Below are 15,702 nucleotides of genomic sequence, written 5' to 3'. Positions count from 1 at the left end.
AATGGCCCTAGACCGCTCTCTTGAGTTATATTGCTTACTTGAACAGTTTTGGTAGATGGTTATGAAAGGAAAATGTCTGTGAAGTTACTTTGAAATAATGCCAGTGTTTTCTGACAAGAATATTTTAAAACTTTCTATCAAACTAGAGATGCTTTTGAGAAAAGCGCATGTCTCCCACAACTGCCCAATGAAAAATGACTAGTTTCCCTGATGGTCTAGATGAATGGATCCAATCAGTAATTTAAGGGCCATAATTCAAAAGTGCCTAAGCAGATTTGGCTAGTTATCGAACTTGGACGAGGTCTTATGGTCAAACACATTTTGTTCAAGTTTGGTGAAGATCCGATGAGAAATGTTCGACTCTGAGTGCAAACAAGCTTTGTGACAGTGCTGCCCAATGAAAAACGACTAGTTTCTCTGGATGGTCTAGATGAATGGATCCAATCAGTAATTCAAGGGCCATAATTCCAAAGTGCCTAAGCGGATCTGGCTAGTTATCGAACTTGGCCGAGGTCTTACGGTCAAACACATTTTGTTCAAGTTTGGTGAAGATCCGATGAGAAATGTTCGACTTAGAGTGCGGACAAGCTTTGTGACAGACACACACACACACACAGACAGACAGACAGACAGACAGACAGACAGGAGTAAATCAATATGTCTCCCACACCACTGTGTGGTGGGAAACATAATAAATCGTAGTGGGTATGTATGTGTGTGATTGGTGGGGGGAGGGGAGAGGGATGGGTAAGAGGCTGGGGGCACAATGATATCGAAACACAATAACAGACAAGATATCATGCAAATTTTATAGGACTATCAAATGGAAAATGTAGCCTCTAGAGTGTTAACAAGGTTTTTCTACAATTTGACCTTGTCTAATCTAGTTCTTATTTACATAGAGCAAACCAGGTCTACACCTGACCTAGATTTCACGGAGACAAACATTCTGGCGAAGTTTTCTGAACACAAAATGGAACTAGAGATGCTTTTGAGAAAAGCGCATGTCTACCACAACTTCCTAATCATATAAATAGTAAGTCAGTCTTCATATACTGTTTACTTAATCCACATGTGCATGCGCTTTCTTGACACCGAAAGGACGCCTATACTACTAGTAGTATAGGCGCCGGTTTAGGGGTAAAACTGCGCAAGAAATGTGAGCGTTTTTGGTAAAACAAGGGCCATAATTCCGAAGTGCCTAAGCCGATTTGGCTAGTTATCCAACTTGGCTGAGCACTTATTGGCAGACACATTTTGTTGAAGTTTGGTGAAGATCGGATGAGAAATGTTCGATTTAGAGTGCGGACAAGCTTTGTGACATACAGACACACAGACTGGAGTAAATCAGTATGTCTCCCACACCACTGTGTGGTGGGAGACATAAAAAGTAGCCTTTATAGTGTCAAAGAGGTTTTTGAATGATTTGACCTAGTGACCTAGTTTTCGACCTCAGGTAATCCAATTTTAAGCTTGCCCTATATTTCATTTAGATAAACATTCAAACATTCTGACAAATATTTATGATAATCAAGAAGAGAAAGTAACCTTTTGAGCGTTAAGAATATTTTTATATGATCTGACCTAGTGACCTAGTTTGGACCTCAGGTAATCCAATTTCAAACCTGACCTAGACGTTTTACAGACAAACATTTTAACAAAGTTTTATGAAGATTAGGTAAAACTGTGGCCTCTAGAGTGTAAACAAAGTTTTCCTATTAACTGACCTAGTGACCTAGATTTTGATCCCAGATAACTCAGTAACACACCTGAGTGGGATTTTTTTAAGGGTACATTCTGACCCAAGTTTCATAAAGATTGTGCCAAAATTATGACCTCTAAGGTGTAAACAGTCAAAATTGTTTATGACGGATGGCAATGACGACGACGGAGGATGGACACAGAGTGATCACAACAGCTCATCTTCAGGGGTCACGCTGTCGATCGCCACTTGAGCCATTTGCGACAAAAAATTAAATGTGGCTCTGAAATTTTCTAATTGGCGAAAATGGCCCGAAGCTATGTCTGTCTGCAAAACTACGAATATTGTCAGTTTTACGAGCCAAAAGGTGTGAAAAATCGACAATCTGTGTAGACAAACAACATCCGTTAATGGCATTATTGAAAGGGAGGAAGCCAATTTGCAAAATTTTTATTTGATCAGGCAGTTAATTGGCGATAATTAGATTATTGAATAACAAACTGGATAATTATAATCATCATTTTGTGCGCTTGATAAGATTTTATGAGCAATCGGCCGTTGATCTATAGCAAATTTTCAATGACTGCCGAGGGTTAGTTTGGGCAAAAACAAATAAAAAATGCTTTAGATAAGCAGAAATTGTAAGTATTGATTATAGCTATGATGTAATGATATAATGTAGTCCTACAAGAATGTCAATGCTATGCGCTTCGCCATTGTTGGCCTCATAATTTTGTCTTCAGAAAAAGCAGTGGCTCAGAGAAAAAAAATCCCAGTGTGACCCCTGATCTTGAGCACTTTGTGGTCATGTGAGCTGAAAAGTAGGGATGTCAACAGTTAATTGGTTAACCAGTTCTTAAAATTACTGAAAACAGACATCCCTAGCAAAGGTCTGAATTCAAAAAGCTTTATGAACTTTCAAATCTAAGAATATAGCAAATTTCAAGCAATCTGGTCCTACAGGTTCAAAATATAACTGAAGACAGCTGATGAAAGTTTCCAGACAATTTAAGACTTATGCTTATTACTAGCTCCTTTTGCAAACTCAAATTGGTTGCCAATTTGTTAATGGAGCTACACATGTACTTTTCGTAAATTCTGTGAATCATTTTAAAAATACTATAAGTATTTCCACACATGATTCATCATCGTAACATCCAAGTGATTTACACAAGTTACTAAAAAATTTGTAAAACAAAGTTACACACATATACAAAGCATAAAATAAAGGAAGTGTGCGATACAAATAAAAGACTATTTTCATGCAAGCTATATTTTATCAAAGTGACTTCATGCTCACATTCATGCAATGTGTTTCAGCAACCTACTTGTATGAAAGGAAAAAGACTTCTCCTGAAATTTTCAGAACTTCTTATTACTAAAAACTTCTTATTACTAAAACCAATCAAAACTATTCCCTAAAACAGAGTTAAGAATGGTAAGACTTTTTTACATACTTTTCTCAACAACATTTCCACAAAAACAGACAAGAGGACCACGATGGCCCTATATCGCTCACCTGTCTCAAGTGAGTACACATTTCTCAGTAGAGGTCCTCCGCACAATACTATGTCATATACCCAAGCTCTACAATATATTGTACCAGAAATGTAAGCTCTAGACCTTGAGGTTCTAGACAAAATTATTCAAGTTTTTCCACTGTAAGACTATGTAAAGCTCTTGATGACCATGGGTTGGGCCAATTTTGACCTCAAGGGAAGGATTTGAATGAACTTGGTTTAAGACTACTACATTATGCAACATACCAAATGTCTAAGCTCTGGGTCTTGCAGCATCATACAAATTTTTTTTGAAAGATTTTCTGACCTAAGTCTAGGTGAAACTCGAAATGTGTCACAGACATGGATGTCCCCATAACAAGAGAAAGGTCACTGGCATGGTACTGCTCAAAAACGAAAAGAAGGCCCCTTGGCCCTATTTATTTACAAAAAAAAATATTGTACGAAAACCAGAAAATTTAGGATTCTGTATATGTAGTGAAAATTGGCTAAGTTCAACCAAGGACTGTGACCTTGACCTTTGAGCTAGTGAAATGGTTTTTGCGCAAGACAATCGTCTATCTATGCTTACCATTTGTGTCAAAATATTTTGAAATCAGACCATGCATGTCAAAGTTATGGACCAGATACGAAGAGCACATTATCAGTATATATGTAGTGAAAATTGGCTAAGTTCAACCAAGGACTGTGACCTTGAACTTTGAGCTAGTGAAATGGTTTTGCGCATGACACATCGTCTATCCATGCTTATCATTTGTGTCAAATTATTCTAAACTCGGACCATGCATGTCAAAGTTATGGCCAAGACACGAACACCACCCTTTCCCGAACACACAAACACACACACAGACACACACACTGACAGGAGTAACACTATATGCCCCCCACCATTTTATGGCAGGGGGCATAAAAAGTGACTCCTGGGCAGGGACAATTTTAACCCGAATGGCATGATTTAAACAAGGAACACTAAAAATAGCTTCATACCAAATTCTTAAGCTCAAGGGCTTGAGGTTTTAAACAAGAAGATTTTAAAAAATATCCGGTATACGTCTATGTAAAACAAGTGTGCTGGCAAATCTGACCCCAAGGGCATGATTTGAAAATTTTTGTAGAGGACTACTTACATACAATGCTACCAGCCAAATATTTAAGCTCAGAACATTACGGTTTTAGACAAGAAGATTTTTTAATGATATTTCAATAAAAATGTAAAACAAGAAACCCGGCAATGCCACGAAACCAGGTTTTCAACACTTTTTATAAGAATAGAAAAGTATACTGAATCACAGTGCACCACTTTAAAGCACAACCCTAACCCTAACCCCTAAACCCTAACTCTTAACCCTAACCCTAACTTTAGTAACAATGACCTTGACTTGGTCCCAGAAACCCCAAAATCAATCCCAAGCTACAACTTTATATAAGTTTTCTATACACCAAGTTTCATCATGATAGCTCATTCCTAAGTTGAGTTATTGACCGGAAACCCTTTTTCTATTTTAAGTAACAGTGACCTTGACCTTGACCCCAGAAACCCCACAATCAATCCCAGCCTTTGTCTTGATATAAGCTACATACATACCAAGTTTTATTCAAATATCTTTACCGAAACAAAAGTTACTGACCGGAAACACCAGTTTGACGCCGCCGCCCGCCCACCCCACCAACGACATACCCAAATCTAATAACTCAGGTTTTCGTTGAAAACCTGGTTAACAATTGAGCCCCAAGGCAGGGCAAATTTTAAATCCAGGGACATTATTTGAAACAAACTTGGCAGAGAGGCACTACACAATACTACATTTCAAATACCTAAGCTTCAGACCTTAAGGTTTTAGACAAGAAGATTTTCTTAAAGTTCTTCTTATAGAAGTCTCTGTAAATAAATGAACCTCAGGCAAAGCCAAATTTGACCTCAGGGGAATGATCTGTAAACACATGGCAGAGGACCACTAGACAATGCTATACACCAAATATCTAAGCTTTGGTTTTTTGAAGTTTTTCTGATTAAGTCCATGCAAAACAAATGAACCACAGAAATGCCAAAGTTCTGTTGGTTTTGAGCTCTAGGGGCATGGTCTGAACAAAATTTGAGGACATTAGTAAATGCTACATACCAAGTATTTAAGCTCAAGGCCTGCAGTTTTGGTAATGAAAAGTTTTTCCCTTTGGTTGCCATGGCAAACTGAATTCAGCATAGAATGGAATTATTTGAATAACTTTGCTAGAAGACCATTCAAGAAACATCCAGACCAGGTTATATCAACTGCCATCAAATGGTTTTAGAGGAGAATATGTTTAAGTTAAAATGTTGACACAGGATCCTGGGCCAACCACCTATACTAATAGCTCACCCTGAACAAAGTTCAGATGAGCTGAAGAAATCAGTAACTATCTACTGCAAAAATGTGTTTGTAACGTAAAAATTCCCAATTTTCACAAAATAAAAAAAAGCATGATACTAAGGCCATATTTGACTGCCACATGCATTAGATACTAGCAACTATCAAGTTGATTTTCCTACTTGTTCAATCCCATCTTCTAATCTCATTAAAAATATTATGTCTACTTGTAGCATAATTCTACATAAATGTTATGACACAGTCTAGTGACCTACCTGCAAATTGGCTGACTGGTTTTGGAGTTTCTACAGATGATATGGGCTCTAGCTCAGGTGTAATTTCCCGCTGCATGCGCTGCTGCACCCCCTCTTCTTCATAAACCTCTGTGCTCTTCTTCTTGGGCATTCCCCCTGGAAAACAGCAGAAATGCCAAAGTTCTGTGGGCATTTTTTGCTTTTACACCATTTTTAACACTGTCACCATTTTTAGCACACATGCCATTAGAATTTTTTTTCATTGTTTACATCCAAAGAAACTGGTAAGAAGGTAAAAAGTTCCTTAGCAAATAAAATACTAGGTTTTCAAAGTATTAAGGAAATGTGCCAAAACATATTCGCGTAGAAAACAACATAAAAATGCAAAACTTCCCATTAAAAGGTTATGGACTGAAAATGCTAATTCTTGCAAAGTAATAGTGACCTTGACCTCAAGAACAAAGAGCCGTCAATCAGTCCCAACAACAGATTGTTCAATATTGTGCCTATGTAAGAAACTAGATGTGTGTCCATAGGACACAGGTGCCCCAACTCCTGCCACTGTAACATGGTTTTATGACTCAGGTTAAATAATTTGTAGGATGTTTGCAACACAAACTTTGAAGAACCTTATGTGTATTTTTCACATAGTTAGCCATAAATCTGGCCTAGCTGAGTAAAATACTAAAGAGAACACTTCACAGGCTATAAAACAATCCTCTAATGTTTCATGATTCTAGGTCAAGTACATTTTAACATACATGTTTCACAAACTTTTTTTTTGAGTAAGTCTGGACAAGAAGTCTGGTCTTGTGTAATGAAAAAACTTAAAAAACAAAATAAGTCAGGGGCCATAACTCCTACAAAAAGTTATTGACTGGAAACAAATATCTTCTTTTTTTTTGTTAACAGTAATATAAGGTCCAATCACATAAAATATTGTTCATGTGACCAAACTTCCAAAAGTTTGACTGAATTAATATTAATGTAATATAAAATACTCATAAAAAGAGCTGTCACTAATGGTGACAAATGCACCCGCAGCGCCTTGACCTTTGACCTGGTGACCTTGACCTTTGACCTGGTGACCCCAAAGTCAGTAGGGGTCGTGTACTATCAGCATGTGAAGTTTGAAGGTCCTGGGTGCAGTGGTTCGCGAGTAAAGTGCCTTCATGCAAGAAGTTAACACTGGCCCTTGTGACCTTGACCTTTGACCTAGTGACACCAGTCAGTAGGGGCCGTGTACTCAATAAGTACTATCAGCATGTGAAGTTGGAAGGTCCTGGGTGCAGTGGTTCGCGAGTAAAGTGCCTTCATGCAAAAAGTTAACATTGGCCCCTGTGACCTTGACCTTTGACCTGGTGACCCCAAAGTAAGTAGGGGTCGTGTTCTCAATAAGTACTATCAGCATGTGAAGTTTGAAGGCCCTGGGTGCAGTGGTTCACGAGTAAAGTGCCTTCATGCAAAAAGTTAACGTTGTGACAAAATAACGGATGGTCAGTTGAAAACCAATATGCCTCCCTTCTGGGGCATAAAAATCAGATCTGATTCCTTTCTGTTATCAACAATTATGATACTCTCAACATGAGCAAAAATGTCTTACATTCAACAACCTCTGGATAAAGCCAGATATTCCTGACCCCTGTATCTATAGTCGTGTGTATACGTCCATCTGTAGTCATTCCAATGAAGAGTCCACGTTGTGAAGCAGACTGAATTGTAACATAACCCTTGTCCTTGTGTCGTAGGATAAGAAAATGAGATTCTTCTCCTCTGTCTCCCTGAAATATGTGCAAAATGATTTAAATGATACAACTTTTATAAAAACTATTGGTTTATCTTAAGAAAACTACTGTCATATAAGATATTTCTGTTTGGCCAAATTCAACGAAACTTGGTTAAGTCATATATTGTACAGTTTAATCAAGTAATTACTAGATCTGTTTCCACATTCCCGTCAATGTACTTGGTTTCACGACTCTTTGTCATTTTTTTAAAAGAAATATGCAACACAAACTTTTAACCACTCCCAATGTGCATTTTCCACTTAGTCAAGGGCTATAACTCTATTCTAGCTCAGTAAAACCCCAAACAGGTCACCAGGTATGCAACTTCACAAGCTTTATAACAATCCTGTGATGTTTTATGCCTCTTAAGTCAAATTCCATGTTATACAAACTTGTATGCCCTTTTATGCATATTTTTCTCTAAGTCACGGGTCATAACTCTGGTCTGACTGAGAGAAATATCAAACAAACAACAGGTGCACAACTTCACATGGTGAATAATGCTCCTTAGATATTTCATATTCCTAGGTCAAGTACTTTTTTAGACACATGTTGCAAACTTTTAAGCCCTTTTTATGCATATTTTCGACTAAATCAAGGGCTTAACTATGGTTGGGCCATGTGAAATCCCAGTTTAAACACCAGATACACAAGTTCACACACTAAATGACAATCCTCTGAGGTTTGATGACTCTGGATCAAATACTTTGTGAGATATGCATGACAAAAACTTGGACGGAGGAATGGACGTACAGACAAGGGCAACTCTAAATGCACACCCTAAATTTTTAGAGGCACAAAAATGTACGTACAGTACCATTTCGGGATAACTAATTTTCTCAAAATAATCAAAAAAGTGCAAAATTTCAGAAACAAATCCCGAGCATATATTTCTCATTTTACAGAAAAAAGAAATACACTTAACAGCTGTAAAAACAGAACACAGAACAATTTTTTTTGAAGTAACATTTTGACAACAAATTAAACTTGGGCCTGTTATATTAATTTAAGCCGTGCCATGAGAAAACAAACATAGTGGCTTTGCAACCAGCATGAATCCAGATCAGCCTGCTCATCTGCGCAGTCTGGTCAGGATCCATGCTGTTCGCTAACGGTTTCTCTAATTGCAATAGGCTTTGAAAGCAAACAGCATGGATCCTGACCATACTGCGCATATGTGCAGGCTGGTCTTGATCCGTGCTGGTCGCAAACCCACTATGTTGGTTTTTTCATTGCGCGGCTCATTGAATGTTTGAGAAAGCAATCTGAGAAGTCATTTTTTTAGGTGAGGTTGTGTATCTGGGCAGAACCAATAATTTTGTATCAGACAGGTGGACAGCTTTTTACATGAGAAACTTCTAAAGAGAAAGATTTAAACCCAAAGCTGTGATTTAAAGTCAGTGGCTTTTACCATTACATCATTGCAAACCCAGAACTGAAAATAGGTTACAGCAAAATAGATATTAGATAATAAGTTCTTACACCTACCAGACAATCGATCTTTCCATCCCTGAGTCGAATATACTTTCCTGGATTAGCAACACTCTCAAACATTCTAATGCCTCCAGGACTAACTTTGTGTACTCTGAACTGAGATTGTGGACCGCCACGCTTTCCTCGTCCTGTTAGCGTATTGTTCTCCTTAACAATATTCACTGCTTGCAACAATGATGTGCCAAACATAATCACTCCCTTGTGTCGGAACATTCCCTATAGATACAAATATATATGCAACAATGAAAACTTGGGAGATTACCCAATGATAAACATTGCAAATTTGTCACCAAATATTTTCATTATTTCTAAGGAAATAGTAAATTCTCTAAATGCAGAATCAACAAGAGCGCCGCCAAGCGGGGCAATATACACCCAAAGGGTTACATCAGAGGATGGGAGCAAAATTTAAAGAACTTGAATGTTGAAGCTCAAAGGACAGGAACAACAAAAAGAAGAAATTCCGAAAAAAAAAAATGTCCAAGTCCAAGAAAAAATTCTTACTAGGTAAAGTTATGTCAAAATACATCTAAAAATTGGATGTACCATCCATGTTATACCACAGTGGTCTCAGTTTTTCCCTACTGCCAATAATAAAAAAGTTTCAAAATAAGCTATTTATAGGCTATTTATAGTAACAAAAAAGGGAAATAATTCAAAAACAAGAGCTGTCACTAATGGTGACAAATGCCCCCACAGCACCTTGACCTTTGACCTGGTGACCCCAAAGTCAGTAGGGGTGGTGTACTCAATAAGTACTATCAGCATGTGAAGTTTGAAGGTCCTGGGTGCAGTGGTTCGCGAGCAAAGTGCCTTCATGCAAAAAAGTTAACGTTGGCCCCTGTGACCTTAACCTTTGACCTGGTGACCCCAGAGTCAGTAGGGGTGGTGTACTCAATAAGTATTATCAGCATGTGAAGTTTGAAGGTCCTGGGTGCAGTGGTTCACGAGTAAAGTGCCTTCATGCAAAAAAGTTATCGTTGTGACGAACTAACTAACTAACTAACGAACGGACGGACAGTTGAAAACTAATATGCCTCCCTTCAGGAGCATAAAAAATTATTGTAAGAGAACGAAAAGGTATTTTGCCAAATAAAAACAAGAGTACTGCAATGCAGAGCAATATACACAAAGCAGTCATATATGACCTTTGACCCCTAAGTGTGACCTTGACCTTGAAGCGAGTCATCCAAAACATGCGCTCTGCACGTCGTCTCAGTGTGATGAACGTTTGTGCCAAGTTTCTTCGAAATCCTTCAGGCAGTTCAAGAGTTACAGAGCGGACACAAAACACACTCATATGACCTTTGACCCCCAAGTGTGACCTTGACCTTGAAATGAGACATCCAAACATACGCTCTGCATGTCGTCTTGGTGTGGTGAACATTTGTGTCAAGTTTCTTTGAAATCCTTCAAGGGGTTCAAGAGCGGACACGAAATTGCTAACGGAAGGATGGACACACAGACGGAAGTTCCTACATATGGATACTTATGTGGCTACTCTTTTGTTCTCTCTATTGTTCTTTTAGCCACGTAAGAGAAAAATAGCCCTCATAAAAGCCTTACCGAATGAATTACATCAAAGAAAAAGTACAGTTACCTATTGTTCCTATAGCCACCTAAGTATGCAAATGTGAGCTCGGACGGACGGACAGACGGACACCGGGACCATAACATAATACGTCCCTTCGGGCGTATAAAAAGCTAATAATAACAAGAGCTCTGCTAAGCAGGGCAATATACGCCCCAAAGGTTACATCAGAGAGAGAATTGGAGCAAAATTTAAAGAACTTGATGTTGTTGAAGCCTTAAGGTAGTTCTGCACGTTTGGATCGATATTTGTTCTACAATGTAGAATTTGATTAAACTCTGATTTTTCAAAACTTCAGAATATACCTAGAAAATTCAGCAAATAAAAATGATAGGGTCGTGTGCTTGATTTTTTGCTAGACTGATTTGAATATTTCGGACCTCGCGCAAGTTTTCATAATGGGAGTCTATGGGAAAATAGCAACTTTCATAACATTTTCGCGAATAGAAAATTTTCCACAATGTAGATTTTAATGAAACTTCTCACAGTCGTAAATAAACATATGGCCTATAATATAGTGAAACAAAATGTATAAGTCCGTGTGCTTATTTCTGAGATATTTGGCCATGATTAAAGTGAACAGCCTATTTGAAGCTGATTTTAAGACATTATTTTGAATTATTTAAGGTGTCAGATGTTTTAATACCATATTTTAACTTTAGAAAGATAGAGACTGTTACAATTTAATAAATTTATTCACAGGTTGCCTTTAATTCATAAACTGATTTTCATTTCCGTACACCGAATCCAGGCTTTATTCTACGTTTTCCGGATAAATGACGTTACGCCATCACTTCCGGTTTATCAAACGTGCAGAACTACCTTTAAGGACAAGAACAACAAACAGAAGAAATTCCAAAACAAAATTCTAAGTCCACAAAAAAATCCTTACCAGGTACAGGTATGTCAAAATACACCTAAAAATTGGTGGTACCATCCAAGTTGTACCACAGAAAGTGGTCTCGGTTTTTCCCTATGACCAATAATAACTAGAGTTGTCACAGGAGTGACGATTTATACCCCCACAATATGGCCTTGTCACAGAACTAAGCCAATGTCAAAGCTGAACTTGCTTGACCTTTGACCTACTGACCTCAAAATCAAAAGAGGTCATCTGCTGGTCATGATCAACCTCCCTATAAAGATTCATGATCCTCGGCCCAAGCATTCTCAAGTTATTGTCCGGAAAAGGTTTAAATGACCTTTGACCTTTGAAACCCAAAATAATTATGGGTCATCTGCTGGTCATGACCAACCTCCCCATTAAATTTCGTGATCCTAGTCCCAAGGGTTGTGAAGTTGTTGTCCGAAAACCGTTCAAGTGTTCCAGGTCACTGTGACCTTGACCTGTGACCTGCTGACCTCAAAATCATTAGGGGACATCTTCATTCTCAAGTTATCATCCAGAAACCGTTTAACTGTTTCGCGTTATTGTGACCTTGACCTTTGACCTTCTAGCCTCAAAGTCTAACAAGACCTGTATTTAATCATGTTACATCAGTGTACAAAAATTTAAGATCCTAGACCATAGCGTTCTCAAGTTATCATCTGGAAACCATTTAACTGTTCGGAGTCACTGTGACCTTGACCTTTGACCTACAGACCTCAAAGTCGAACTAGACCTGTATTTCATGATGTTACATCTGTGTACCAAAAATTATGATTCTAGGCCCAAGTATTCTCAAGTTATCATCCGGAAACCATTTAACTGTTCCGAGTCACTGTGAGCTTGACCTTTGACCTACAGACCCCAAAGTCAAACTTGACCTGTATTTCATGTTACACCTGTGTACCAAAATATATGATCATAGGCCCAAGCGTTCTCAAGTTATCATCCGGAAACCGTTTAACTGTTCAGGGTCACTGTGACCTTGACCTTTGACCTATTGACCCCAATTTCGAACCTGACCTGTATTTTCTGATGTTACATCTGTCTACCAAAAATTATTCAAATTAGTCAAGCCTTTCATGAGTTACCATCCGGAAACCACAAAAACCAACGGACCGACTGCCCAACTGACCGACCGACTGCCAAGCTCACTCCTATATACCCCCCATCCCCCAAACTTCGTTTTGTGGGGGTATAAAAAAAGTTTCAAAATAAGCTATTTATAGTAACATAAATGGGAAGTAATTAAAAATTTTTTTACTGTAAGTGAACCCCTTAGTGTGACCTTGAAGCAAGTCATCAGAAACATGTGCTCTGCATGTCATCTAAGTTTGGTGAACATTTGTGCCAAGTTTCTTTGAAATCTTTCAAGCAGTTCAAGAGTTACAAAGCAGACAGGAAACAAACTGATATGACCTTTGACCCCTAAGTGTGACCTTGACCTTGACGCACGACATCCAAAGAATGCGCTCTGCAAGTCGTCCCAGAGTAGGTAAAATTTGTGTCAAGTATCTTTGAAATCTTTCAAGGGGTTCAGGAGTTACAGAATGGACATGAAATTACTAATGGACAGATGGATGGACACCGGGGGTATAATAAAGTTGGTGCCAAGTGTATCAAATTTACAGTATTCTGAGCTTTGAGATAAACATTAAAGAGAGTTTTAAAAGTATCAGCAATATCAAGAACAGTCAGTGCAATAAACTGTAAGATTGTTAACTGATATTTTCACTGCTTATTTCAAGTGGCACATTTAAATTGTTAATAACATACAAAGAAAATACTGCCCAAGAATACAATTTACTACATAACTAAAAACACAAACACAAACCTTTGCGTAGACATAAAACCTTCTAGATGGCTCCTTATCAAGTAGTCCTCTAGGGTCACCAGTGGACCCATCAGCCCCTATCGTCAAAAACTGTAGCGGATTCTTCACAGACTCGAACAGTGTGGTACGGTCTTGCTGAACCCGTATACGTAACTCGCAGTATGCACCTCCTTTGCCCTAAAAATAACACATTTGTTGGATTAAGACACACCTTCATTATTTTGGTCATTTATTTTCCAGCTTAAATAGAGATGGCAAACCTTAGGTGTTCTGGACATTATTTTAGTAATGAATGGGCATCCGAGGTAGAAGTACCAATGCCAAGTACGGATGCCATGCGGATGCCTTCCTCAGATTGGAAGTGTACAACCATAACAATCTGGCTATGTAGGCTCCTTCAATGCAGAATTTGACATAACTAGAATGTGTATGTAGGACACAGGGTGGGCCCCACTGGTACATTTGTCACAAATAAGGGGCAATAACTCAAATGTCTGCAGTCTTAAAAGGGTATAGCCTCAACAAACATATTAAATAAAGGATTCATTATTCTAGGGCATATACTTTTTGAGCTATGAGCATCACAAACAAAAAATCCACTATTTTGGCTATTTCAAGGGCCATTACTATGCAATTAGTGCTAAAATCTCAAGAAGAATGCCAAGTGTGCAAGGTCACATCATGATAAAGACTCATGCAAGGTTTCATGAATTTACATCATATGCTTTTTGAGCTTAAGGCACGTCACAAGGTGAAAATGTGCATTTTTTACTATTTCAGGGGTCATAACACTAGAAATATGGGGTGGAGCCAGAATAAAACGAAAAAAATAAAAGGTGCACAAGCTCATATCATGATCAAGACTCATGCAAGGTTTAATCAATTTATATTGAATACTTTTTGAGCTAGGTGTGTCACAAGGTGAGAATGTGCTTTTTTACCATTTCAGGAGACATAACTCTGGAAATAGGGGGCAAAGTCAGACAAACTAAAATGTGTCTGTAGGACTCAGGGTGTGCCCCCACCAGTACATTTGTCACAAGTAAGGGGAAACAATTCAAATGTTTGCAGTCTTAATGGGGTATAGCCTCAAAACAAAAACAATAGGGCCATGATGGCCCTATATCGCTCACCTGAGTACCATTGCTCTTAATGATAAGATCAAGTTTTGACATAGATCACATAGGCATACACTTTAAATATCATCAGTATAAATATTTTCTTGTAACAGTCTCTTTTGACCTATGGGTCACATACTAGTCATAGCCAATCTCCATACCAAGTTTGAGGGTCCTTGGCTCAAATTTTGCATTTTTGTACTAGCATAACTATTCCTTACCCTGGAAGACTTAAATAACATTTAAAACCAATCTCATTAGATGCTGCTGAGGTACATTCATTTACATAAAACAGAGGGAGGTAATTTGTCATAAAAGTTATGAGCTAAAAAATATGAAAAGGATTCATTAATCTATACCATACACTTTTTGAGCTATTAGCATCACAAACAAAAAAATCCACTATTCTGGCTATTTCAAGGGCCATAACTCTGTAATAAACACTCAAGAAGAATTCCAAGTGTGCAAAGTCATATTATGATAAAGACTCAAGCAAGGTTTCATGAACTAAAATTAAATACTTTCTGAGTTAGGCACATAATTAGGTGAAAATGTGCATTTTTTTGACTATTTCAGGGGCCATAACTTTAAAAATAGGGGGACGAGCCAGCAAATAAATAAGAGGTGTAAAAGTTTATATCATGATAATGACTCATTTAAGTTTCCATCCATTTATATCATATACTTTTTGAGCTAGGTGCATCACAAGGTGAAAATATGCATTTTTTACTTTTTCAGGGGCCATAACTCCATAACTCTGAAAAGGGGAAAACCCAGATGAAAAATAGGACGTGCGCAAGTTCATATCATGATAAAGACTCATGCAAGGTTTAATCAATTTATATGTAATACTTTTTGAGTAAGGCGCCTCACAAGGTGAAAATGTGCATTTTTGACTATTTCAGGGGCCATAACTCTGGATATAGGGGGCGGACCCAGATGAAAAACTAGAAAATGCTTTTGTAAAAAAGCGCATGTCTCCCCCAATGCAAAGTCCTATAGGCAAGAAGTCAATAGGGGTCAGGAGCAAAAGTCAAAGAGACACTGATGGTCGGCTGCAGTAGGGATCATCTACTTGGCATGTCCAATCATCCCGCTAAATTTCAACACTCTTGGCCTAGTAGTTCTCAAGTCACTGTTCAGGCTTCTGTGACCTTGACCTTTGATCAAG

General features: G+C 38.1%; 1 protein-coding gene across 1 annotated transcript in view; it reads right to left on the bottom strand.

Annotated features, from left to right (window-relative positions):
- The window catches only part of LOC123525919 (lipoxygenase homology domain-containing protein 1-like), a 231,377-nt gene that overhangs the window by 182,063 nt on the left and 33,612 nt on the right, over nucleotides 1-15,702 (bottom strand). The window contains exons 12-15 of the mRNA XM_053537880.1: nucleotides 13,414-13,590; nucleotides 9,097-9,318; nucleotides 7,425-7,602; nucleotides 5,843-5,977 (exon numbers count right to left, since the gene is read on the bottom strand). Coding sequence (XP_053393855.1) covers nucleotides 5,843-5,977; nucleotides 7,425-7,602; nucleotides 9,097-9,318; nucleotides 13,414-13,590 — 712 coding nt within the window. The remainder of the gene's footprint in view (nucleotides 1-5,842; nucleotides 5,978-7,424; nucleotides 7,603-9,096; nucleotides 9,319-13,413; nucleotides 13,591-15,702) is intronic.

The sequence above is a fragment of the Mercenaria mercenaria genome, chromosome 3 (genome assembly GCF_021730395.1).
Source record: "Mercenaria mercenaria strain notata chromosome 3, MADL_Memer_1, whole genome shotgun sequence".
Classification (NCBI taxonomy): domain Eukaryota; kingdom Metazoa; phylum Mollusca; class Bivalvia; order Venerida; family Veneridae; genus Mercenaria; species Mercenaria mercenaria.
This window is presented reverse-complemented; position numbering and strand designations above follow the sequence as displayed.